The sequence below is a fragment of the Chionomys nivalis genome, chromosome 3 (genome assembly GCF_950005125.1).
Source record: "Chionomys nivalis chromosome 3, mChiNiv1.1, whole genome shotgun sequence".
NCBI classification, from domain to species: Eukaryota; Metazoa; Chordata; class Mammalia; order Rodentia; family Cricetidae; genus Chionomys; species Chionomys nivalis.
Window position 1 is genome coordinate 109,841,510 of NC_080088.1, and position 25,882 is coordinate 109,867,391.

Genomic DNA, 25,882 nt, shown 5'->3' on the forward strand with positions numbered 1-25,882 from the left:
ATTTAGATGCACGCAGCAGGAAGAGCAGCTCTGGGCTTGGCTTGGGCTTTTGAAAGCCCTTTCCTAGTGACACACTTCCTTCAGTAAGGCCACACCTCCTAATCCTTCTCAAGTACGGCCAATCCTGATGACTAGCATTCAAATACATGAGCCTAATGGGGGCCATTCTTTTTTTCTTTCTGTTTTGCTTTGTTTTGTTTTGTCATTTTTTTCAAGGCAGGGTTTCTTTGTAGCTTTGGAGCATGTCCTGTAACTCACTCTGTAGACCAGGATGGCCTCAAACTCAGAGAGATTCACCTACCTCTGCCTCCTGAGTGCTGGAATTAAAGGCATGCTCCACCACCAATGGAAGCCATTCTTATTCAAAGCACCACAAAGGACATCATTGTGTCAGACTTGTCATAAGGAATTTGCCTTGGGTACAGTACATGGACACCAAAACTCCACCAGACATGCCCTTGCACCACACAATTGTTATTAACTGAGTACATAGGGAACTATGTTAAGCCAAGATGGACAAGAAAATGCTAAGCTGAAATCTTTTCTTTCCCTTCTGTGTCAGAAAACTCAGTGCCAATAATTAGAATTCTTTTGTTTTTATTTGAATACTTTTTCTTGTTAACAGATTGAGGCAGCATTAAGCCGGATGCCTTCTCCTGGAGGAAGAATCACTTTACAAACAAGACTAAATCAGGTGAGACACCTTAGCTGGGAGCTGCATTAGGGACTAGATAGACTCAGTGCTCTAAGAAGCATCGTAGAGCACGGTGGACTGTGTTAGTTACTTTTCTAGTGCTGTGATAAAATATCACAACCAAAGCAACTTATAGAAGGAAGCATTCATTTTGGCTTATGGTTCAGAGTGTTAGTTTTGTGACGGCAAAGTGAAAGGTGGTAGTTATCTGTGTAATATGCACAAGGTGCTGGCTTTTATGTCCAGCCCCAGTGATTAAAGAACGCCCATCTTCACTGAGCAGTGGTGGTGTACACTTTTAACCCCAGCACTCAGGAGGCAGAGGCAAGTGGATCGTTGAGTTCAAGGCCAGCCTGGTCTATAGAGCAAGTTCCAGGACAGCCAAGGTTACATACACAGAGAGACCATCTCAAAAAACAAACAAAAAGAGCACCCATCCTGTTATTAAGAATCATGCATTGGTGGCTGGAGAGATGGCTCAGAAGTTAGGAGCACTGGCTGCTCTTTTAGAGGTCTTGAGTTCAATTCCTAGCAACCACGTGGTGGTTCACAACCATCTACAGTGGGATCTGGTACCCTCTTCTGGCATAAAGGCATACATGCAGATAGAACACTGTATACATAATAAATAAATAACATCTCTTTAAAACAAAACAAAAGAAGAATCATGCACTGAAGTGGAGATTGTGGCTCAACACATGCCATCCCTGTGCTTTGCAGGCTGAGGCAGTAGGATTCCAATTTGGAAGCCAGGCTAGGCTGTTAGATTCTGTCTCAAAAAATAAAACAGGTTTGGGATCTAGCTAGGTTGAGAGTTCTTGCCTGTTATATAAAACCCTGGGTTCCATTCTCAGTACCACACAAAACTGGGTATAAGGACTGAAGGTGTGGCCCAGTGGTGGCAGAACATTTCCTAGCATATGCAAGGCCCATGTTCATTCCCCAGTAACACACAGTAATAATAAATTGAAAAATTGGATATAGAGGTGCACATATACGGTCCCAGTATTTGAGAGGTGGAGGCAGGATCAGGCATGGAATACTTGAGATTTGTCTTTATTTATATTTATTCCTTTAAAAACTATTTCATATGTACGAGTATTTTACCTACATATATGTCTGTGCACTACATGTGTGCCTGGTGCTTAAGGAGGTCAGACGAGGGCATCATATACGCTGGAACTGGAGTTATAACTCATTGTGAACAAACATGTAGGTGCTGGGCATTAAATCCAAGTCCTCTGCAGGAGCAGGAAATGCTCTTAACTACTGAGCCATTTTTTCATACCCTACAGAGATTATGTCAATGAAAAGAGAAATAACCTGCTAATACAATTTTTTAAGTTTTTTCTTTTTTCCCTCTACATTAGCGGGTTTGGTTTTGGGATTCTTTTAGACAGGTTCTAGGCTGACTTTGAACTCATCAGCCTCCTGTCTCAGCTTCAGGAGTTGTGGGATTATAAGTGTGCATCAGCATGTCCAATTATCAGGTGTTTTTTTTTTTTTTTTTTTTTTTGGTTTTTCGAGACAGGGTTTCTCTGTGGTTTTGGAGCCTGTCCTGGAACTAGCTCTTGTAGACCAGGCTGGTCTCGAACTCACAGAGATCCGCCTGCCTCTGCCTCCCGAGTGCTGGGATTAAAGGCGTGCGCCACCACCGCCCGGCAGGTGTTTTGTTTTTTAAAACAACTCATATAGAGTGTAGACAATGCAGATGCAAGTAGAAATCAATACAGACTTTCTGGAATGCAGAATTTATTTTGCATTTCTTTGAACTGAAGCACTTCTTTTTTTTTTTTTTTTTTTCTGTCTGCCAGTGATTGCAAAGTCAGTATTTATAGATACTGCAAAGAGATATGTTTAAGAAATGTACTGCGGCCTTATTTATAGTGTCCAAAATTAGAAACAACCTAAATTTCTACTGAAAGATTCCTGGTTAAACGTGTTACTTGTGAAGGAATATTGTGCATTAATTTAGGAGGATATTGTTGGAAGATACTTTATAATATGCCAAGAAAGTTCAAAGGAAACTATTTGAAACATTCCATTCTGAGTTTTTCCTTTCTAAAAAGGATATGCATATATACGAGGGAAACAGGGAAGAGGGTGCTGGTCCTTCCCTTTGCTCCTCCATCTTCTCAGTGTTCACAATGTACAATCCTTTTACTAAAATTGTTAAATATAAAAATTTCAAGTTCTAAGCTGGGTAGTGGTGGTTCATGACTTTAATCCCAGCACTCAAGAGGCAGAGGCAGGTGGATCTCTTGTTCGAGACCAACCTCGTCTATAGAGTTTGAGGACAGGCAAGGCTATACAGAGAAACCCTGTCTCGAGGGGCCAGGGGATCAAGTTCTATTTCAGGATGCCATTTGTGTCAATACAGAGTAAATGATCTAGATTGGTAAATATATATTCCAGGTATCATTAACTATTAATATTATCATTATTATAATCAGTATTATAACTGTGAACTCTTTTCTCCTGAAGTCTCTACTGGTTTTTCTTTTTCTTTTCTTTCTTTTTTTAATGAGACAAGATTTTTCTGTACAGCCCTGACTGTTCTGGAACTCGTTCTGTAGACCAGACTGGTCTCAAACTCACAACCCACCTACCTCTGCCTCCCAAGAACTGTTATTATAGCCCTGAGCCACCATGCCCAGCTTCAATAATGTTTTTAAGGGAGAAGTTTTATCAGATTATTTGGCTACAGCTGCACTCAATATGCACACTTCTCTGGTGACCCATGGAGAACACATTTGGGCTTCAAAATACTGATCTCAAGTCATTACCACCACCCCTGCCTGTGGCTGTACTGCTGTGCAGAATTCTCATATGCCAAGAGTGCCAAAACAGACCAAGGATGGTTAAAGTGCCGTGCTTATTTAGAAGGGTTGAGAAGCCGATTCATTGTTCAGTTTAAGAAAAATAGTGTTGGGCTGGAGAGATGGCTCAGAGGTTAAGAGCACTGGTTGCTCTTCCACAGGTCCTGAGTTCAATTCCCAGCAACCACATGGTGGCTCACAACCATCTGTACTGAGATCTGGCTCCCTCCTCTGGCGTGTGGGTATACATCAAGGCAGAATGTTGTATACATAATGAATAAATAAATCTTTAAAAAAAAAAAAAAGAAAAATAGTATTGGCTAGGTGGTGGTGGTACACACCTTTAATTTCAGCACTTGGGAAGCAGAGGCAGGCAGATCTCTGAGTTTGAGGGTAGACTGATCTACATAGCAAGTTCCAGGACAGTCAGGGCTACACAGAGAAAAACCTGTCTCAAAACAAACAAACAAAAAGAATAATAATGTCAATATGATGATTTATGTAGAAAGAAAAATCTGCCGTTTTGATTTTATGCTTTTGTGCTCCAATCAGAGGTCTGTAGGTGGCAGTTGGCTGTTGACCCAGAGGACTTGGTGTGGATTCTGTTGACACCTTTCCCATTACTTTTACCTAGGAAGCCTTGGAAGATCGTTTGGAAAGGATCAATCGTGAACTGGGTTCAGTTCGAATGACACTCAAGAAGTTTCATATCTTGCGCAGCTCTGCAAACCTTTGAGATTGGTAGCCATTAAATCTGAGACGTTTTTGTTTGCACTGATGTACAGTTCTGCACTCAGAAAAGACAAGCTTTTTTGTACTGTTTATAAGACTTCAAACAGTAGTTTTACAATCATGTTATTCTTACACTTGCTATTTTATACTCAAATGGCCACATATTTTCAAGATATTTTCGTTATGCTCAGGAACCCCTTGTATATTTTACTATTTAAAAGGCATTATTTTTATGTCTTCAATTTCTGTCAACAATAAGGAAATGTAAACAGGGGTGGCTTGTTGCTAAGGAAATAGTGTTATCCTTTTACAATGAACTTTGCACACCGATTTTATAAACTTGTTCTACATTGTAAATATAATTCATTTTTAAAATAAATGCTTCACAGCTTCCATAAGGATAGACTAACATTGAATATTAAAAAATTATAGTATAATTTGCATTTAGATTCTGTAGAAGTGTTTTAGAAATAACACAGTTTCTATGTTAAACTTATGCCTTGTAGTGAATAGTAGAACAGTTAAGCCAGCAAGATGGCTTAACAGGTAGAGGTGCTTGCCACCAAGCCTGAGGACCATTTTGAGTTCCCGAACCCACATATGAGAAAGAAATGACTTTTTTTTTTTGGTTTTTCAAGACAGGGTTTCTCTGTGGTTTTGGAGCCTGTCCTGGAACTAGCTCTTGTAGACCAGGCTGGTCTCGAACTCACAGAGATCCGCCTGCCTCTGCCTCCCAAGTGCTGGGATTAAAGGCGTGCGCCACCACCGCCCGGCTAAGAAATGACTTTTGTAAGTTGTCTTCTGACCTCTACATATACACTTCAGCAGTTCACACCCCAATAAATAATTAAACGTAAAAATTAATAAGACTTGAATACTGAAGAGTTTAAAAACTACATATAACTTGTTTGATTTCCCTGAAAATATTTTTAAGGAAAGAAAACAAAGATGGAGAGCAGCAGGTGGAGAGCTAGGGTTTTCTGCCCCCATTCAGGATGTAAGTTGGGTCACAGCTTGGACAGTTTCCAGGGTAGCTCCAGTTTCTATTAAACATAAAGCTTTAGCTCCCAAAGCCATCACGTTCTTAACCTCACTGACCTACCATTCCACCCTTGTCAAAAAGAAAAGACCTGCATAGTAGCTGCTGTGGTAACTGTTGGTCTGGGCTCAGAGCACTCTACTCTGCCTGATAAAGGACAGGATTTATGTCCAGATAGAGCCTGGTGTCTTTTCTAGGGCCCTGCCGTGGCCCGTAGCCCACCACATGGGTGGCATTCCCTAGCTCTCTCTGAGAGCACTATGTGGGCAGGAGAAGCTTTTCTGGTCGAGGAGCAGCACGTATCTGTTTGTGTTGGGACTGTTGGTGATATCTGCACTGCTCATCCCCTCACTTCTGGAGACCACTCCGAACTCAACACCCATGTTCTTGGAATCTGAGCTCTCATAGTTGATTTCCAGGGCTAGTGCTCATGGTTTTGATTTTGGTTTGCCTCTGAGTTCTTTCCACGTATGTAGCTCTTCATATATATTTATATCGAACCAAGACATGCCAGCAATCCCATTAAGGTGTGTATGCCTCAACAGACCATCAGGTGGTCTTCGAGCATCTTCTGATCAAAGCTTTACCTGGCGATCGATCGGCCTGGACCCTGTCCTACTTGTGGGGACTCTCAGGTAGGAGGGCGTCCTTGGGATAGGACTAAACCTTGGAGTTCACATTCAGTAACCAGTTAAAGACTTAATCAGGATTTCTTATCATTAGAAGTAAGTGCCTTTATTCTTAGTTTTTCTTTTAGCCTTTTAAAAATTATGTTACAGTAAAACAAGGTTCATTTTAATCAAGCTCCTGTACAGCTTGTGTCTAGAGCTTATAAGGGGATAGACTATTTCTTAAGATGTCCCTGTAGGTGACATGCAGCATTCACGGCTGGAGTACAGTACGCCCAGTGGTAGAGTGCTTGCCTTGCATGTGAGGTCAACAAACAAGACAACTCAAACAAGCCCACCGTGTTTTTGTTTATCTCATTGTTCTCTCCATTTATTGTACAGTCTACTATATTCTCAAGAAGCAGGAGATTGCCACTTCAGAAGAGATGGTAGCTTTATCTTGCCAAGGAGTTATCTTCTTAGGTGCCTATAATTGGCTTATTCCAAAAAAGGCATTAAGTTCCATCAAAACATCTTCTGTGCTTCTCAGAAAGCATATGCTTTGGTTTTTGAAGTGTGTAATAGATTTAAACTATCAATTACTTATTTGAAAAAGAAATTTTATTCTTCATAGCTATGAAGAAAGACACCAAGGAAAATTCTTGCAGCTGCCTTTCCCCTTAGTAATCCATATCTTAAGAACACTTGAATAACAATCAAGTTAGGCCAGGCGGTGGTGGCGCACGCCTTTAATCCCAGCACTTGGGAGGCAGAGGCAGGTGGATCTCTGTGAGTTCGAGACCAGCCTGGTCTACAAGAGCTAGTTCCAGGACAGGCTCCAAAACCACAGAGAAACCCTGTCTCGAAAAACCAAAAAAAAAAAAAAAAAAAAATCAAGTTAGCCTCAAAGTGGGGAAGGTAGCAGTCTTAAGGAGCATCTGCTGCTCAAGGGAGGCAGACTGTTTCTGTGCTGAGGTTATGCTGCAGCTAGTGAAAAACAAACCACCAAGAACCCCAGTGAGTCTGAGGCTTCTGGGAAGTGCCTTTGAAATGTGGAGATCTGCCCTTCCTTCTCAGAGACCAGCTACAGAGCTTGGAGAGATGGCTCCAGGTGAGCCAGACAGACCTAGTTACACCCTGGCTCAGGCTGGCTTTCCTCACTTTATAGACCAAATGATAGGTTATCCAGAGGGGGCCGATAGGCCAGTGCTTCCTTAAGTGTGTACCAAACAGCGTGTTTCAGATTCATCAGTTCCTAGGATTTTGAGATAGTGTTTTTTTTTTTTTTAATATTTATTTATTTATTATGTATACAATATTCTGTCTGTGTATGCCTGAAGGCCAGAAGAGGGCACCAGACCTCCCTACAGATGGTTGTGAGCCACCATGTGGTTGCTGGGAATTGAACTCAGGACCTTTGGAAGAGCAGGCAATGCTCTTAACCACTGAGCCATCTCTCCAGCTCCCTTTCTTTTTTCTTCTTCTTTTTTTTTTTAAAGGCACACACTAACGACTCCACCACTGAGCTATATTCCCAACCCAGTGGTTTTTTTTTTAAAGTTGATGGTTTTGTCCCAGTCACTCCATTGGGTTGTCATTTGTGTTAGGTGGTCTATGTTGTCTTTGCTGTTTGATAAAAGTCAAGGGTTTTCTTGGATTGTAAATAAATTTCCTTGGTATGTTATTTATTGGTTGACTAAAATTATAAAACGTTAACCCATCAAATGTAAATTCAGAAAGCATTTTGATCTTAATGGATGGAAGGGTATTACTGGGCATAAATATTGGCTTTTTCCATTATAGTTTACTGCAAGTTTAACCAAAATAATTTTTCCCTCAAATGTTTTGTGATTAGACCTCTAAAGAGGATGGACCATCTTGAAGAAGTGCCTGCCACCGAGCCTTAGATTTATGTGGATTTACAAGCATCAAGAGACTAGTGGAATTCTTTTAACATATAAAAGCCAGGTGCTTTGCCAAATGCTGCTTGTCCTGTGAAGCCTGCACCCAAATATGTAGTTAGATCAGACATTTTCATCATCTTAATGTCACATGACTCAACAGTTTCCACTCATTTTAAATGTGCCACTTTGTACTGCAGGTCTTTAAAACCCAAGTAAGTGGCACGTAGAGACCTTTTTTTTTTTTTTTTTTTTTTTTTTTGTTTTTGTTTTTGTTTTTTCAAGACAGGGTTTCTCTGTGGTTTTGGAGCCTGTCCTGGAACTAGCTCTTGTAGACCAGGCTGGTCTCGAACTCACAGAGATCCACCTGCCTCTGCCTCCCGAGTGCTGGGATTGCACGTAGAGACCTTTAGGAATGAAGGGAGAGCATTCATCAATGGGTCATGCTCACTTCTGAATGTTGCCAGCCTGGCTAAACCCTGGTATTGCACAGATTTTGACAGGAGTCATTTCCTACTCTGCCAAGAGCAATACGGAAGTTTAACACCTTGTCGAACTAGTCCAGTGCTTTAGGGCCTCACTAAAACCCTTTCCCCACATATTTGCCCTTTATTTCACTGGAGACCTCAAATACATGAGGAACCAAGCCATAACTTTGCATTTGCTGAACATTACCTACCATGCCTTCACTATAAGATTTCAAAGGTTAATTGTATTTTAATTATATTGGATACTTTGACTGTAACCCATAATGTGAAAAACAGTTGCTTATACATTGCTGCTGTTGGTCAGGCAAGTCCTTGTCATGGTTGTTTTTTAAAATCTGGTCAAACACAGGAATAATGAAGTTGTAAGCTCTGTGAGAGCAGGAACCATGTCATCTTCCATCTTGCATCTACGCACTCAATAAATATTTGTGGATCTGAGCTGTCTCGTGGTATTTGTGAGTTTATTCACGGTGGCAGTAACAGCCAACTTTTAATGGTGGTATTAAGTCCCAGGAGTTTTCTGTTCAGTTAGCAGGCATGGAGATACTAAAATTAATAAAGGAAGTCAATTCCAAGCAATCAATAGCACCCTGGAGATGTGTGTGTTTGTGTGTGTGTCTAGAAAGCACCTTAGGGCACCTTTTGGTGATTCCAGGGTTGGAGTATTTGATGGACACCTTCAGTTGTCTGGGTGTGGGCATCACGTTCTGTAAACTGCATTTCTTGCCCTCTCAGTCACTACTCGGCCCGAAGAGATGAACACGTAGTATGGTCCCCTGCTCCTCGGCTTTTATCTAGACACTGGGCTCCTCTCTCTAGCCCGTATAGTCAGCCATCACTAGGTGTTAGGTGTGTGCTTTAATTTAGGTCCACGACATAAACTTTTGGCAAGCAGGGCTGTCCTTGTGTAACCCACAAAAACCCGTAACCTTTTCTTTGACTCGCACCACGTACCCCTTGGTCTCAATGTGGCAACCAGAGCTTCCTACGGAAGAGGTGCATCACGATGAAGCTATTTCTGGACCCGAGCCTGCTCTCTGGGAGGTGGGGACCTGAGCTGCACACGCTGTCAGGCGGCCACTACTCCCGCCGCTGATGGCCTTTTCCCGCCCGGAGCCTTGTGCAAAGGACTCGACGGCTGTAGGCAAAGAACACGGGTTTCCACACGGACTCGGCGCGGGGCCTGCCCCAGTATTCCCAGCGCCCCATGGCTTTCGCCACAGCTTGTTTCCTTAAGTGTGTCGTCTGATTCCTGAGTTTAGTCAGAAACAAAACCCCGAAGCCGCTAGCTCCGCCAGCTCCGGGTCCATCCCCGAGCGGTCGCCTCTCGACCTCCCGCGCGCGGGCCCGGCGGTGCGGGGCAGAGTCGGAGCGGCTCTTCCGGCGCCGGCGGCGGCCCGGCTCCTCCGCGCCGCGCCCCCGCCGCTCCCCCGCGCGGCCTGAGGAGGCGCCGCCCGCCGCCGCCGCGACTGAGGGAATGCGAGCCGGGCCGGCGCGCGCGGGAGGCAGCGGCCGCTGAGGCGCGTGGGGCACGGCGGCGCCGGGGCTCAGAGCGCTCCTGCCGGCCCGGCCCGCGTCCCCCTCAGCCCGCGCTCACCAGAGGCCACAGCGGTCGGCGGCCCGAGTTCCGCGCCAGCACGTGCGCCGCCGCCGCCGGCCCGGAGCATGCCCGCCGCCGTTCGGACGCTTGCGCGGGGCCAGCTGGCGGCGGGGGCGCGCGGGGCCACGGGGTGCAGCCGGCCGGACCGGGGCCGTGGGGCCCGCGCTACCCGGGACGCGGCTTGAGGCGGCGGCCGAGGAGCCTGGAGTGCTGCCGGCTGAGCGGGTGAGTGAGCGGGTGGCGGGCGGCGGGAGGACGGCGGGCGGACGGCGGCCCTTCCGGGGCCGGGGGAGCCCGCAGTGCCGGGCAGCGGTGCGCGCGGCCTATTGGGCCCTCGGGACGCCGCGCGGGAGAAGCGTGTGAGGCTCGGGACCCCCGCCTCCCCATTCGGACTATCAATGCTGATTCCTCAGTTCCTCGGTTGTGGAGGGACTCCCCCTCCCCCCAGTGACAAGTGTCACAGCAGGTCACGGAGCAGGTGTGTTTGCAGTGCCAGGGCAGGGCTTGCCCCAGGAGACCACCACTCCCTGGGGCCGGCAGGAAGTGCAGGGCAGAGCCATGGTCTGGGTTTCTCCTGCATCCGTACATCCCTGCAGTCTTGCTTGGCTGGGTGGGCACTGGGGCCTAAGGATGGGGTGTGGCCCTTCTCTATCCCAAAACTCCCTTTCTGGGTGTCCTGAGAGATGCTAGATTCTGAAGGTGTGTGTGTGGCGTGGGGGAGGGGGCTTCTTCCACTACCTCATATTCTTTCCCACCAGTGGAAAGACTGATGGGGAGCTTGCCAGAGGGAAACTTAAATGTCCCCCCCCCCCGCAGTGTACACAACTATCACCTCACCCCCACCCTAAATGCATATCCTAAGAAAAATTTCTGTACAAATGTCATTTTCAGCAAGGCCTCTAGCTTTGTCCCCTTTTAAAGTAGCCTTCCTGCTTTTGCTTTGAAATCCCTCCCTTTCTTCCCCTCTCTATCTCTGGAACTCTTGGGCCTACCTGCCTCCCAGTTCTAGATTCTTCGAGAGACCTCAACCAAGCATGGGCCTTTTTCCGAGAGTGCCAACTGATAGGGCAGCCCTCCCGCAGGTAGCCAGTGTTCCTCTTTCAGGCGTCCATCAGCCACCACCCAGCTCCTGGACTCCTCTCTCAGCTGCGTACCCCCACTGCGCTTTTATCTGCTGACTCTTAGCCCTGTCTGCCTTCTGGATACTTTTGTGTGCAGCTTATCTTCCCTGCTGACTTGTGTACTCCCAGGTGGAGTTTGATTCCCTCTGGTCTCCCACTCCCTCAGCTCCACTGTGTGCAGCCAGCATCCTTCCAGCACACCAGAATTCCTTCTGACACTTGCCTCCCTGACTGACCCTGGCTTTGTACGGCCCTGGACTGCTGTAGTCAGGCTCTTGTTCGCCTATGCATAGCTGTGTTCTGGGAATGGACGAGATGCCCAGACCACTCCCTCTGCAGAGAAGCACAATGACTTGGAAGGGCCGATCTCGGCGGGAGCGACTTTGCCAAATGACTGGGACAGCACATTCCCTGCTGGGGAGATGACCAAGGCCTGGCTGTGATTCTCCAGCAGGTGAATGTTGCATGGGCAGCTAACCCTCTTCTTGCTTCCCTTCCCTGCCTGTGAGCTTGAGAGCTTCCAAGGGAGTTGGGGAGCCCAGAGGTCTGGATCCCGTGCTTGGCTTTCCCCGACTTTGCTGTGTGAGTTAAAAAGTTGGTCTTGGACGTTTCTTGTGGAATCCGACACTCCTCAGCCCTCAGCATGTATAAGGCTCTTGGGCATCTGGGTCCTAGTTATCCCAGCTCCTCTCTGACTTGTCATTGCTCACACATTCCTCCAGCCCGCTAGATTCCCTTGAGCATTTCCTGGTCTCGCGCCTTTTCACCTCTTCCCTGCCGTAGGCTGAGCTATCTGTCTTCCCTGGGCTTGGCTGGGCTTGATCCCTGCCCTCCAGCTTTGCTTTGGCCTAATCTGACTTAGCACTTGAAATGAGGCTTCTGTTTCCACAAGCCTCCCTGCTAGACTGTAACTTCCCAGGTGGTCAGGGCTAAACCCTATTTCTCTGTCGCCAGTGTTTTACACCCAGTAGGCACTTAGGAAAATATTGTCTAGATGGTGAGCTAGTGACCTCCAAGAGCCCTCCTCTTCCCTCTCACACTGCCTTCCTCCGTGTCCAGAAGCCTGTTTTCCTACCAGGCAGATTTCCTAAACAGCCCATCCGGTTGAGGCTTCCCAACTTAATCTTTAAGAAGAGCCAGTAATGAAGTATGTGCAGTTATTTGTAGAGATTAACAGAGGAAGCATCTGTTGCTTCGAGATCTCTGCCTTGTTGCTTTGGGAAGAGCCCAGGCACCATGTGCTCCTGTCTGAAGGGCATGGATAGGCTCCTGAGCAGTGCCATTGGCCACCAGCAGGAGAGGCTGATGTTTTTTTTTTGTTGTTTGTTTTTTTGTTTTTCGAGACAGGGTTTCTCTGTAGCTTTGGAGCCTTTCCTGGAACTCCCTTTGTAGACCAGGCTGGCCTCGAACTTACAGAGATCCGCCTGCCTCTGCCTCCCGAGTGCTGGGATTAAAGGCATGCGCCACCACCACCCGGCGAGAGGCTGATGTTAATGGCCAGGCAGGATCATTGGGTGTCTGCAGGCCAGTTTGTAGCTTCGCAGAGAAGCGTTTGATCCCTTTGCACAGTCACCCTGAAACTGCTTCCCAGAACCCCCAACCTCTAGGCTGCCAGCAGCCAGGTGGTCTTTGCACAGCTTCTCTTCAGGTCAAGTGACTGATATTTATTAAAATTTTACTGGGCACCCAGGGATCTCTTTGACTAGAGCCAGCCCAGATTCTCATCTGATTTGTTCTAAAACCTTCTTTACCCATCTATCGACAGCTTCTTACAGTGTCTCACATGAAAAAAATCATGTTTGTGGTTCTTTTATAAAGGTGTATTTAATTTTTTCATGTCTATGGGAGTTTTGCCTGCATATCTGTGTGCCATATGCATGTCTTGTGCCCACAGAGGCCAGAAGAGGGCATTGGAACTAAAGTTACAGATGTCTATGAGCTGCCATGTGGGTGCTGGGACTTGAACCTGGGTCCTCTGGAAGAGAAGCAAGTGCTTTTAACCTCTGAGCCATCTTTCCAGTCCCTCTGGGTTTGTTTTTGCTTCTTTAGAATGTAGGGAATTTTTTTTTTTTTTTTTGTCTTCCCCGGGAAACTAGGCTGCTTTTTCTTTGATAACAAGAAGGACCTTGGGGAAGGCAGTATTGCACTGTTTACATCCTCCGCACCACTCAGTGTGTATGCGGGACCCACACGCACACGCTACACACTTCCTGCTATTCTTCCCCAGTTTTTCCAGGGAAAGAAGTTGAGGAATAGAGAGATCAGTTGGTTTGATCAGATTCTGTCTGGATTTATACCATTCATATCCGCCTTACTCTCCCCTTACCACACTGGTTTTGTTCTTGTTTTTTCTCTTATTGGCCAGAGATTTGCAGAGTAAGTTGGACTGGCTGACCTAGGGCGCCCTGGAGCTTCCCACTGTCTCTGCCTCCCCAGTGCTGGCATTACAAGCACATACCACCAAGCTTGACTTTTTTATGAGTTCTGGAGATTAAACTCAGGTCCTTATATGCGCATGGAAAATACTAAGCCAAGTGAGCGCCCCAGTCCTCAGAACTTTTCTGCAGGCAAATTCTTACTGTGTAGCCTGGGCTGGACTCAAAATCATCTTGCCCAAGCCTACTGAATGAATGCTGGGATTAAAGGTGTGAGCTATCACACCTGCCTTGTCTATATTTTTATTTATTTATTTGAGACAGAGTAGCTGTGTGTAGCTCTGACCGTCCTAGAACTTGCTTTTAGAGCAGGCTAGCCTTGAACTCACGGAGACCTGCCTGTGTCTGCCTCATAAGTGCAGGGGTTAAAGGCGTGCTCCATCACTGCCCAGCGCATTATATTTTATATGAGTCATCACAGTAGGTTTCTCTAAGACAGTGAGCAGATATGAATGGAGTAGAATAAGAAGCACGTCACCTCATGCAAATGCCAACTTAGTGTGGTTAAGAGTTCCCAGCGACTTCCAGGAAGAGTGGAATTTGAAGAGTTTGTCTTTCATTTTTTTAAGAGATGAAAGTTTTACTTTGGCTTATAGTTTAGAGGATTCATTCCACTCTGGTAGGAAAGGTGTGGCGGGGGAGGCAGGGAGGTCCCATCATGGTGGGCCAGGAACAGAGAGGGGATAATGATCAGGCAGAATTTTGTCCAGCCATCGCAGTGATAAAGACACATACAGCCTTTGTTTAAACTTCAAGTTACTGTGACCCCGCAAAGCAGGGTTTCTGGGGCAGGGAGGAGGAAATTGCTCCAAAACCTGCTGGGGAAGGCTGGTGAAAACTTCTGTCTGTTTTCACCATCCAGTGCTGGGGGTGTTGGGTCTGCTGCTAGCACTTAGAGGCTGCCAGCCTGGAGCCAAAGGTCCCTGCTTGCCCAGCCAGTCAGCCCACAGGAGCATTTACACCGCTGCTTTCGGCTGGCGTGAGTAGAAGGTGCTGACGTCCATAGGCCCAGCCCAGCAAACACTGACAGACCTCTGCTAAACCTTTATGGTGTGGACACAGAGAGCTGTGAGGAGGGGCAGGCTGGCGTTCGCCGACTTACTCATACCCACTATTGCCCTTGCCAGATGACAAAAATGGAAGTTAACCAGCAGGCAGGGATCCGGTAACAGACAGGAGAAAACCCAAGCCGCAACCTTGGGGAAAATCCTCACTGAATTCCTGTTTGCTCCACACAGCCCCCCCCCCCCCACCGACCTCACCCACAGAGGCTGAAATCAGAGGGAACAAGGAACCACGGGGGGGTGGGGGGGACACACGGACAACAGGGGAGACCCAGAGGCTGATTCTGAACTCAGTGGAAGCTGTTAGTTCTCCTCCCTGTTGGTGTCCTGCCCACCTGCAGGCCTGGGAGCAGGTGGCCCAGCGGAGTGAATGCTGCTCTCAGAGTAAAATTCACCATGCATCATGGTTACATGGACAGTTGAGTTGTCCTAGTCAAAGTAGTTTTGTTGCCCAAAGTCACATTGTAAGCTCAACTGGGGGACGCTGAACCTAGAAGAATAAAAGGTTAGTTTCCTGGGAGCCTCTGGTCATGACATTTTCATCAGCTGATCAACACATTACTTTACTTTCTGTGTATTTCTATTGGAAGACATCTTGTTTAAAGTGTACTGCTGGTTCACTGACATTCAACTCACTGTGGCTCAGGCTCATCAGACACACATTTTCTTTGCACGTCATAGCCTGTGCTCAGGGAACACCAGACAGCCTTCAGCTCTGTGCTGAGGGCATTTTAGACAACAGAATTAACAAAACTTACAGACATGCAAAAAACAAGAACAAAATGAAGCGAACGTGACACTGAAGCAAGCACAGAAGGACACCTGTTTACCGAGAGAAAGAGAGAGAGAGAGAGAGAGAGAGAGAGAGAGAGAGAGAGTGCAGAAAGTGGCGTATCACCTCGCTCTTCCTCAGTGGGGAGCCTGCATATCAGGCCACCCACATCTGCCATCTGCAGAAGTTTGTAAATTGACCTAGAAGACACGAGGAGCCTTGACTGGGAGTTACAGTTCTTTTTAAAAATGTCAACTTTTACATATGTCTATATGTGTTTGTCTGTGCGAGCGTGTGCCACATGTGTGCTCTGCCTGAGGAGGCCTGCAGAGGGCGTTGGAAGCAGAGTTACAGGTAGTTTTGAGCCAACAGGAAGACATGGCTGTTGAGAATCTAACTTGGTCTTCTGAGAAGTAGGTCATAGTGACGATGTGTTCACAATGATGCAATCCCACGGTAGTAGTGGTCCTGCCATCTTAGATGTCCGTCCTCAGGGAATCTTGCTGCTTGCTACCAGCCTTTGCTTGGTGAAGGAAGGTGGAAGTCTAGACCTGGCTGGTGGCAGACTCTTGTGGTTGCTTGTCATCAAAGATGTTGAAGACAGGCGACTTATCCTCCCATCTTCCTCCTGCAGCTTCTTCCAGAAGGACCCACTTCCTACTGGACAGTGCATCTTTCCTCTCTCTGAAAGCAGAGAGGGACCAGGTCTTCACAAACTTGGGTAACCACAGGCCAGTATCCGCCTAGGACAGAATTGGCCCTTGCTACAAGCTGTTGAGGGAAGGCTTTCAGCCACAGGAGTGGTCTTCCCAAGGTGTGCAGGCCACACTGGAGCCCCCAAAACTCAGGCTTACAGCAGTCTTCCCAAAGATGCCTTGTGGACGCCTAGTAAAAGTTCATGGGTCTCCAGGTTGTGCCTCCTCCTACTTGAGGGCTCGGTAGCTTGCTTTGAGAGTGGCTGCTGGCGAGGGCCTTCCCTCCTGGGTCTGCCCAGCAAAGTGTCCCTCTCCTAGGGTTGGGTGTCAGTCCCAGTATCCTCCTGGGCCTCTAAGGACGACCCAAGGGGACACGAGTGTCCTCTCAGAAGTAGGCACTGGGTGGCCATTCCTGTGTCCTTCAAGAGGAACAGCTCTCCTTGGCCCAGGGGTAGGGCTGCCCCAAGGTCTGGCCCACGCTTATCTCCTGAGGACGGGCACATGCTTCCTCTTGTCTGCCCAAGGCCATAATTGCTTTTCTTGCCACTTTGTAAGAACTGACTCTTCACTTGCATTTTTATTTCAATGAGGGAGAAAAACCAAACATTTTTTGCAATTAGACTTTTCCTCACTTGGGTAATCACACTGAAAAAAAGCATTTAAGTCTTGAAAACCGCCGTCAGTGAGGCTGGCGGAGTGGATGGTGGGAAGGCACATTCCATCAGCAGGGCCAGCCAGACACGCTGGCGATTCGGTGGGCTATAGCGCAAGGAAACAATGATTTCACATTTATTTGGGGTTTGCTCTTTGCAGCATATTTCAATTAGCTTGTCAGTGTTGTGCATCTGACAGGCCAAACGTTTATTGTGGTTGGACCATCTGGGAGGTGGGAGGCCTACAGTCTTCCCTGTGGCAGTCAGTAACTACCAGTCTAAGGAAATTTGTTTGATGTGTTTAAGAACCCAGCACTAAAACACCATTAATAACAAAAGCCTCCGTAGTTCCGAAAGCACTCTCCCTTGCTCAGCCGTCAATCGGACAAGCATCACCTGAGACTTCCTTTCCCCAATGCTTGACATTTTCCAGCGCAGTGTAGCAAGGTCCTGAAGTAGCTCGTTTAATTGGCCCAGAGCATGATTTGTGTTAAGGTAGTGAGGAGTTTGCTAATTTACACTGGGCGCCACAGAGCCTGAGCATTGGCTGCTTGGGGTAGCCAGGGATTTGTGTCACAGATTCCTGCCCTTAGCAAGCAGCCGAGCTTGTAGCTGTACCGTGACTGAGAGCTCTAGATTGATGCCAGTTCCCAGCCTTGGGTGACTCACAGAAGCATCGTGAGTTCGTGGTTCTGACCCCTGTTCTGTGCTGTCTGTCCTGCACTCCTTGGGTAGCAGGGTATCACGTTTCCTGGCCTCACTCAACGTTTTCATTGCACCTTGGTTATTCCCACCCACCACGTCCTTTCCTGAAGAATGTTCTGTCTGACTTTCCAGTGACATTTCTTGTCCCAGAAACCCTGGGATCATAGGGCTGGGCACAGGACAGGGAGAGTGGGATTAGCACTCAAGGACTGAACTAGAGGTCAGCTCATAAAATCCGAGATGTCTTGTTCACTAGAGGCTGTGCTTGTGGCCTGGGGTAGGGTGACTGCTACTTAGGTACAAGCTGGTAGCATCCTGCCCATACCCCACAAAGTTACCCTGGGCTCTAGATTTTCTTCTACAAGAGCCCTCTAGGAGGCTGCTCTTCTTTCTCCTGGGAACCTCCCAACCACAGGGTACCCCAAGTCTTACACATACCACCTCTACCATCACTGCACATGTTTCGGGGGGCTGTAGCTTGATTATCTTGGGGCCATCAGTGCCTGGCAGAGTGGCTTGGTGCTGACGTGGTGTCTTGGGCCTATCTGAGAGACAGAGGTAAGGAGCTGCCGACACTTGCCTTTGTGTTATGCTTCAGAACTGCACAAAGGCCCAAGGTCATGACTGGTAGTCATTTGTGCTTTACCCGTGCTGTTTCCCGGATGGGGACCCTGTGACTCCTGGAGGTCATGATTTAAACCCCAGCACTCAATACATTAGCGACTGGTTCGGATTCCGGGCCCCTGGAGGTTCCTGATTCCTCGTGTGCCTGTTTGTGTTGAGTCACGTTGCTTAAGTGACCAGTCTATGAGTTATGCTGCTGTTGCTTTTAATCCCTTAGCGATTCCTGATATGGTTGTGTCTAAATGATACAGAGAACCTAGAAGAAGTTTGAGTTTGTGTTGTGTTCCCCCCCCCCCCGCCTTTTTTTTTTGTTCTAGTGGGAAATAGAATTCCTCTCCTGTTTGTTTCAAAGCATTTGCTTTTCAAAAAGAGGCCGAAGGGCTACGCAGATTGACAGATTCCCTGAGATAGCATCGCATGCCCTGGGTCCTGTCCATTTATGGAGTTTTGAGGCCAAGTTCTGATCCTGTTGCCCAGTCCTCTAGCCATGCACCCCTGGAGGTCAGAGGTCAGAGGTCAGGCACAGGGGTTGTAGGTTTGGAGCTCTTGAAAGGTGAGTTAATTGGGAGCAGGTGTTTTTTTGTTTGTTTATTTTTTGCTTTTGTTTTTTCTACCCTGAAGGGAAAACACAGTAGGCCAAGGGATCCTGGTCCGAGGCTTCCGGCTTCCTTTCTGCAGTAGGATGAGGTGGGACTTTGTCAAAGTTCTGAGTAAGGTGGGGTTTGTTCAGGAGGGGAGGCCACACCCTGGAGCCAGGCTCCTCTGTCCCCATCATTCTCCCGGGCTTGTTTCATCCTGGTCTCAGAGGAAGCACCGGACCCAGGGTTTTGTGAAGATGGAATGGGAAGCCAGCCAGGAGAAGAGGCAGAGGCTGGACCCACCTTTTTGGCAGCTGTTGAGATGAGGTAGGTGGTCAGGGTCTGTGGCTGAGAAACACAAGGCGACATGGTAGGCCCAGTTTAGGAGCCTTGGACTCAAGCCCTGTGTTGTTTAGCTTTTTGTCAATTTGACACAAGCTAGAGTCAGCTGAAAAGAAAGACTCTCAATTGAGGACTTACCTCCTATCCATCAGACTGGCCTATAGGCAAGTCAGAGTGGGGGGCATTTTCCGTGAAGGGCCAGCTCTCTGACAGCAGTGCCGTCCCTGGGCAGGTGGTCCCAGGGTATAAGAAAGCTAGCAGAGTAAGCCTGTAAGTAGCATTATTTCATGGCTTTTGCTTCAGTTCCTGCCTCCAGGTTCCTGCTTGAATTCTGTCCTGAATTCTTTCCTGATGAACTGCAAGCTCTAGGTGGAAATAACCCTTTTCCTCTGTCTCAGTCACTAGTCTATTGCTGTAAAGAGACACCACGATCAAGGCAACTATTTTAAGAGAAAACCTTGCATTTGGGGTTTGTTTACAGTTTACTGTCATGGAGAGGAGTATGGAGGTATGCAGGCAGGCAAGTGCTCGAACAGTAGGTGAGAGCTACCATCCTGATCTGTAAGCAGAGACAGAGGCTCTGGGCTTGACATTCAAAAGCCCATTCCCAGTGAAACACTTCCTCCAACTAGGCCACACCTCCTAATCCTTCTCATCCTTTCAAATAGTGCCACTTCCTATATATATATATGACAGCAATAGAAAGCAAATGAAGACAGACCCCTTGGGCAGGAGTTGGATGTTTCCCTGGCTGCCCAGGTAGGGAGTTTAAAGCACAGAACCTGTTTAGGGTGCAGACACCCTATTGAGGCTTTCCTGACCATCCAAAGTCACACTTGCATTGCTGGCCTCTTGGTTTAGCTCTTGGGACCTAAGTGTTCAGTCAGATAGGACAGGCTGATTTATTACTCTTGGAGTTCCCCCCAGAGTGCCAGGGCTGGTTCTAAACTTGGAGAAGAGGTCTAGTTAAATCTCTGAGTGACATCTTGGGGGACCTATTAGGGGTTGTTGGAGTAGCAAGTTATGCATGGAGAAACAGAGGCCATGAGGACCCCTGGAAAGAAAGCCACACTAGGGTCTTGGGACTGGGCCGCACCTGTTCTCTCCTCCCAAACTGTAAATTGCCAGCTTCCTTTTTTTTCCACTTATATCTTGACAGAGCACTTAAAACAATCCAGGATCCAGCCTTGGACACAGAGAAGGTGGAGAGGGATCTAGCATAGGGCAGTGCTCTAAAAGGGCCTGGGAGAAAACAGAAGAGAGGCAGTAGTTACCTTCCACACATGCACATGGAGAGTATGGCAGTGTGAGGGTGTCCTCTTTTTTACTCAGGTGTGTTGTGTAACTACAGTCTTTCATTGGACTTGATCACTACTGGGTCCCGACACAGTGATCAAGTCCAATAAAAGACCATAGATCTTTCTGAGATCAGAGCTACTTACTTTCCCTTATTCAGGGAGTGGGGAGGCCCAGGGTGTACTGCTGTTTATGGTGTTTGCAAGCCTTCAGGGGTCCTCACAGGTCTCTCTCCACTGGAAGGTTAACTTGGGGGAGGTGGTGCTCTTATTGGGGTAGTGGCCACCCTCTGCCCATTGAGACTTTTCCACGGTGTGCCTTTTCGTGAGTTGTCCGTGCGGCAGGTGTGACTCCAGTGGCATCGCTGCCTGGGGGACCTTCTCACTGGTGCTGCCTTTGAGTCACCCACGATCTTGTAAATAATCTAGTGTTGCATTGGTTCACTAAGCTGGATTGCGTGGAGTCCTTTGGCACTCTCTCTGTGTGGGGAGAATGGATGTCTCTTTACATTGCTCCAGGGAAAGTCATGTGATGAAGCATGGTGGCATTCAGAGTCTGAAAAACGAAACACTTCTGAATTGTACAACTTGGTGGCATTTAACACATTCACAGTGGCATGCATCTACCCTCTTTCTCATTCTAGAACACTCTACCCCTCAAAAAGGGCACCCCATACCCATTGGCAGTTCCCATCCTCCTCCAGCCCCTTGGCAACAACGAACGGGCTTTTGTTTCCATAGTCACCTATTCTGGACATCTTCTGTAAACAGAGTCCCGTGTGTGACCTTTGTCTGGCGTCTTTGTCACTCAGCATCATGTTTTTAGCACCCTCAGGTTGTACATATGTCGTTCCTTTCTGCCTGTAATAGAATACACATGGCACAGAGTCCATCATCTAGACCGTTTTGAGTGTAGTTTAAACCTTAAGTATAGCCGGGCGGTGGTGGCGCACGCCTTTAATCCCAGCACTCGGGAGGCAGAGGCAGGCGGATCTCTGTGAGTTCGAGACCAGCCTGGTCTACAAGAGCTAGTTCCAGGACAGGCTCCAAAACCACAGAGAAACCCTGTCTCGAAAAACCAAAAAAAAAAAAAAAAAAAAAAAAAAAAAAAAAAAAAAAAAAAAACCTTAAGTATACGAGGTGGCTGTGCAGCCATTCCCACCACCCATCCACAGAACTCTTGCATCTTCCCCTGCGGAAACTCGGTCTCCATTAAACATTTCCCTCCTCCTCCTCAGCCCCTGGCAAGCATTCTTCTACTTCCTGCTGTTATGGATTTAATTCTGTATGGATGTTGTATTGGTGGCATCATACCTCACTTGGTGTCATGGCTGCCTGCCTTTTAGGGTGAATGGCATTGCGAGGATAGGCCACATTTTGTTTGGTTGTTTCTGGGTCAGGGAAGTTTTGACTTTGGTTTGCTTCTAGTTGAAGCAAATGATACTGGACCAGGTGGCTGAAAGCCAAAGGTGGCGTGGTCTTTGGTAATCACAACTCCCTGTGCTTTGGCGTCTGCATTCACCTGTGAGGATGCTGGGCAGGAGATGGTCCATGAGGGTGTATACTGGGTTTTCAGGTCACAGGTCTGACTGTTGGCAGGTCTCAGTCTCACGGTCGGGGCATTCTGGAGGGCACCTGTGACTTGCACCTCGGAAGCCTCCTTCCCTTACTGAGGACTTGGAGCAGGTGCAGAAAGAGGCAGGTGCCTGGCTCTCCATTCATTCCCACTAGATAATGATAGGGAACAATGGGGGCACATAACCTCTGGGTCACTGTCCTTTGGTACTCCAGGAAAGGTAGCCAGGAGAATGACATGACATCACCAGCCTCCAGGGTAGCTGAGTGAGAACAGGAAGTCTGGAATTCCCAAACTCACACTTGCTTTCATTATACTAATTAACTTTCCATGTGCCTGAGGAGCAGGTGGCTTGGGAAGTCCATTATCAGTGGTCAGTGAGGCCAGTTGTGTCTCCCATTCATGATTAAGGATACTTAATGATTAACTCAAACCATGAGAAATGGCTAGTTGTGTTCACCATGCTCTACTGAAGAATTTTAAGGCTGTTGTAGATTTGCCATAGCATAGTCATGCTAGGAATCCATGTTAGAGACTGCAGAGAAGCTGGGAGGGCAGCTATGTCCAAGGTCACACAGAAAGAGTTGCAGGTCGAGCTTGAGGGAAGATGCATCCAAGAGAGAGGAGCAAGTGGCCTTTCTTTAGTCCTAGGTTACATTGGTATTTCTTTTCCTAGAGTGGTTAAGAGCATCGATTCTCAGCATCCTCATCAGGTGTGGCAGGAGGATCAGCTACCTCTGCCTCCTTGGACACCTGCACTTGTGTTTTACCTACACTTACCCCCCCCCCGACACACAATTAAAATAAATCCAAGTAGTATATGTTCATGGTAAGTTAACAAAGACTATTTAAAAGTCAGATAGTTTTACAAAGTCTGTCACTAGATGAAGCACGTCTATTTCAGAGAGACCCGCGATATAGGACAGTGCAGGTGAATCTTGAGGTCGCTGTGCTAAGGGAAGTGCGTGAGTCACAAAGTGGCTGCGTGATTCCACCAAGGCTAGGCACTGAGAGAGGCCAGGCTCGGGAGGCCAGAGCAGAATGGTGGTTGTAGGTGGGGGTGGGGTGGGGGTGATGGAAAGGCGTTCATAACAGGCAGAACGCTTTGATGGCGTAGAACCTGAAGTCTATAACATATCACTCATATGACAATCTAAGGAGCAGAAGTAGCCTCACTCTAAGAATGTTTTCAGTCACTTAAAAAAGGCTTTAAATCAAGCTGGAGAGAGAGCTCAGCAGTAAGAGTACTGGTTTTCTTTTTCTTTTTTTTTTTTTAAGGGTTTCTTTTTTTTTTAAAATATTTCTTTTTTTTATTTATTATGTATGCAATATTCTGTCTGTGTGTATGCCTGAAGGCCAGAATAGTTCACCAGACCTCATTACAGATGGTTGTGAGCCACCATGTGGTTGCCGGGAATTGAACTCAGGACCTTTGAAAGAGCAGGCAATGCTCTTAACCGCTGAGCCATCTCTCCAGCCCGAGTACTGGTTTTCTTCCAGAGGACCAAGGTTTAATTCCTCGAGCCCACATGGTGACTTGTAAGCACCTGTAACTCCAGGCCCAGATCTGATGCCCTCTCCTAGCCTCTGAGCACACCAGGCATGCACATAGTGCGTAGACATACATTTAGGCAAAAGACTCATACACATAAGATAAAATTAAAGCTTAATAAATAAATAAAATGGCTTTAAATAATCAACTGGCTTTAGAATACATAAATGAAAAGCTGTATTCCCTGGTTATAAACATTTAAAAAGAAACTTTCCTTCCCCACAGTGCTGAGGACTGAGAAGGGCCCCGGTCATGCTAGGCAAGCATCGTACTGATGAGCTTTATATGCACCCGTTTGGTTTGTTGGTTTGCTGGTGTGTTCCTGTCACTTGCAAAGGTTCTATGCTCTTCCTGCACATCTCTCTTTCACCTCTGGAGTCTCCTGCGTGTGAGGTGCTGACTGATGTGGCAGTGTCCAGTGACACCACACAAATAGCTGCTTCATGTGGGAATGTCCGTCACAGAGGTTTCCAGGCTAGCCCACTATTGCAGCATACCTTCTTTCAGTCCCACCAAGCGTGGTACTGTGTGTTTTTTGTGGTGTTTGCTTTACACCATGCTCTCAATTTACCACACAGCTACTCTTTGAAGTCAGCCTATTGTAGAGAAGAGAAAACTGAAGCCAAGGAGCAGGGCGTGTCCTCAAGTTCCATACCTCCTATCTCAGAGGCTGGCCACCTGGCATTGAACTCTGCACTGACCTACTACTTAAGACAGCTTACCAACTCATGCACCCATTTTGGGGTTGAGCAGATTTGGGGTTACCTGCTAAGTAGCTTGCTGGGCATCCTTTCAGGTGGCATCTGACTTGAACATTGTGTGAACTATGTTGGGTGGGATCTGACCTGAGCATTGTGTGAGCCGTGTTGGGTGGGATCTGACTTGAACATTGTGTGAACTATGTCGGGTGGAATCTGACCTGAGCATTGTGTGAGCCGTGTCGGGTGGGATCTGATCTGAGCATTGTGTGAGCAGTGTTGGGTGAGAAGCCTGTCAGAGTGCCACTGGGGAGAGAGTGCGTTCATTGTCAAGGCTGAGAGGAGCTCCTTCAGCTGGCCTGCTGGGAAGGGGAGTGTGCCTGCACAAGAGGGAGAACTTTGGTGACTGCAGGCCTTCAGGGGCCATCCACACAGAGCCCATTAGCTCAGGACCTTACCTGAGCTCCTCTCCTGGAAGAGCTGAGTGTACTGTGACCCTTCTAATGGCCTAAGGGCCACTCTTATTGACATCTTGGTCTCCAAGCTTTTCGGAGTCCCACGCAGCTGGAACTGGACAGACAGGGCTTTCATCAGGTAGAGGGTCTATTTTTAGCCTCATTGCCTGTGTCACTCTGTCACTATGGAGATACTGGCTGGTGACCCATAAGGGATGCATGCCTCCACTAGCAGTAAGGAAAGGGGGTCCTACTTCCTCCTGGGACTTCTCAGTCAGAACCTTGTCTGCGTGAGCATTCTCTCTCTCTTTCTCTCTCTTTCTCTCCCCCTCCCCCCCCCGGAAGGGGGACGGAGAGAGGGGGAAAGCACTTGCACACCATAGACAGGGACAGAGTAATGGCAGCAGGGCTGTCTCTGGGGTGTGGCCTGAGTGTAGGTAGTGCCCACAGCTGTCTCTTGTATTGGTTGGACTTATCTAGGAGAGTCTAGGAGAGTAGGGACCCCATAAGAGGGGTGCCGTCTGAATTTGGGGGTCACTTGACCTCTTTTTATCTTCATGTCTTTACAATAAGGATCCATACCCTACCTGCTTGGATCTGGTGACGTGATTGGGGAAACTGAGTTTATGGTGAGGGATGAGTGTCATATGGCTGTGTGTGAGAGCGTGAGTGTGTATGTATGTGTGTATGTGTGTTGCTAAGGTTGTCCTCAGGAGAACATCTAGATTCCCCTACTCTTTGTTTTTCTTTTATTTTGTCATTTCCATCTGAAGGCAGAGAGAAGAACTGAAAATATTCTAACCCTTTTCACGCTTGTCGTAAAAGGAAATGCAAGGAAGGAGGAAACAGCCTCATCCTGTAGACTTTTTGACAAGACTTTAGCGTCAGTCACAGCCCTGCTCCAGTGGAATGTGACACTTGCCACATGAACTCCTTTCCCACAGTGGGACTAACTGACACTCAGAGAGGTTAAAGTATTTGTCCAGAGTCACACAGCCAGTGAGCCCTAAAGCAGGAACCTGAAATGAATCCTCCTGACTGCACCAACATTGTCCTGTGCTGAGTGGTTACCGGTCTAAAGTGGATACCTGGCCACTGTAGGCCACAGAGTCACATCCTGTGGGTTGTATCTCTTCAGAGTCTCGGGCTTGTCTATGATCTTAAACCTTTAAAAAGAGAGTAAAAACAAGTGTTAGAGAGGATGTGGAGGGGCTGGTGGGATGTAAAATGCTGCAGCAACCGTGGAGAACAGTCCAGCAGCCCCTCAGATAGTTATCTGCAGCTACTGCATGGCCAGTAGGCCCACTGCATAGTCTGCCCCTTGAGAGAAGTAAAAGCAAAGGCTGCAACTTCTCTCCAGTGCTCACAGCAGGACCGTAGGTCAGAGCCGAAAGGTAGAACAGCTCAGACGTCCAGCACCAGATAAACAGACATGG

General features: G+C 47.5%; 2 protein-coding genes across 11 annotated transcripts in view; both read left to right on the forward strand.

Annotated features, from left to right (window-relative positions):
- Nucleotides 1-4,837, forward strand: part of Mphosph9 (M-phase phosphoprotein 9) — a 71,561-nt gene extending 66,724 nt beyond the window's left edge. For all 5 annotated transcript variants that reach the window (XM_057764285.1, XM_057764284.1, XM_057764281.1 and 2 more), the window contains 2 exons: nucleotides 626-694; nucleotides 4,148-4,837. In XM_057764285.1, coding sequence (XP_057620268.1) covers nucleotides 626-694; nucleotides 4,148-4,249 — 171 coding nt within the window. In that variant the 3' untranslated portion in view covers nucleotides 4,250-4,837. The remainder of the gene's footprint in view (nucleotides 1-625; nucleotides 695-4,147) is intronic.
- Nucleotides 4,838-9,750: 4,913 nt separating this feature from the next.
- Nucleotides 9,751-25,882, forward strand: part of Pitpnm2 (phosphatidylinositol transfer protein membrane associated 2) — a 138,998-nt gene continuing 122,866 nt past the window's right edge. For all 6 annotated transcript variants that reach the window (XM_057764544.1, XM_057764537.1, XM_057764540.1 and 3 more), the window contains exon 1: nucleotides 9,751-10,106. The gene's annotated coding sequence lies outside the window, so the exon portion shown is untranslated. The remainder of the gene's footprint in view (nucleotides 10,107-25,882) is intronic.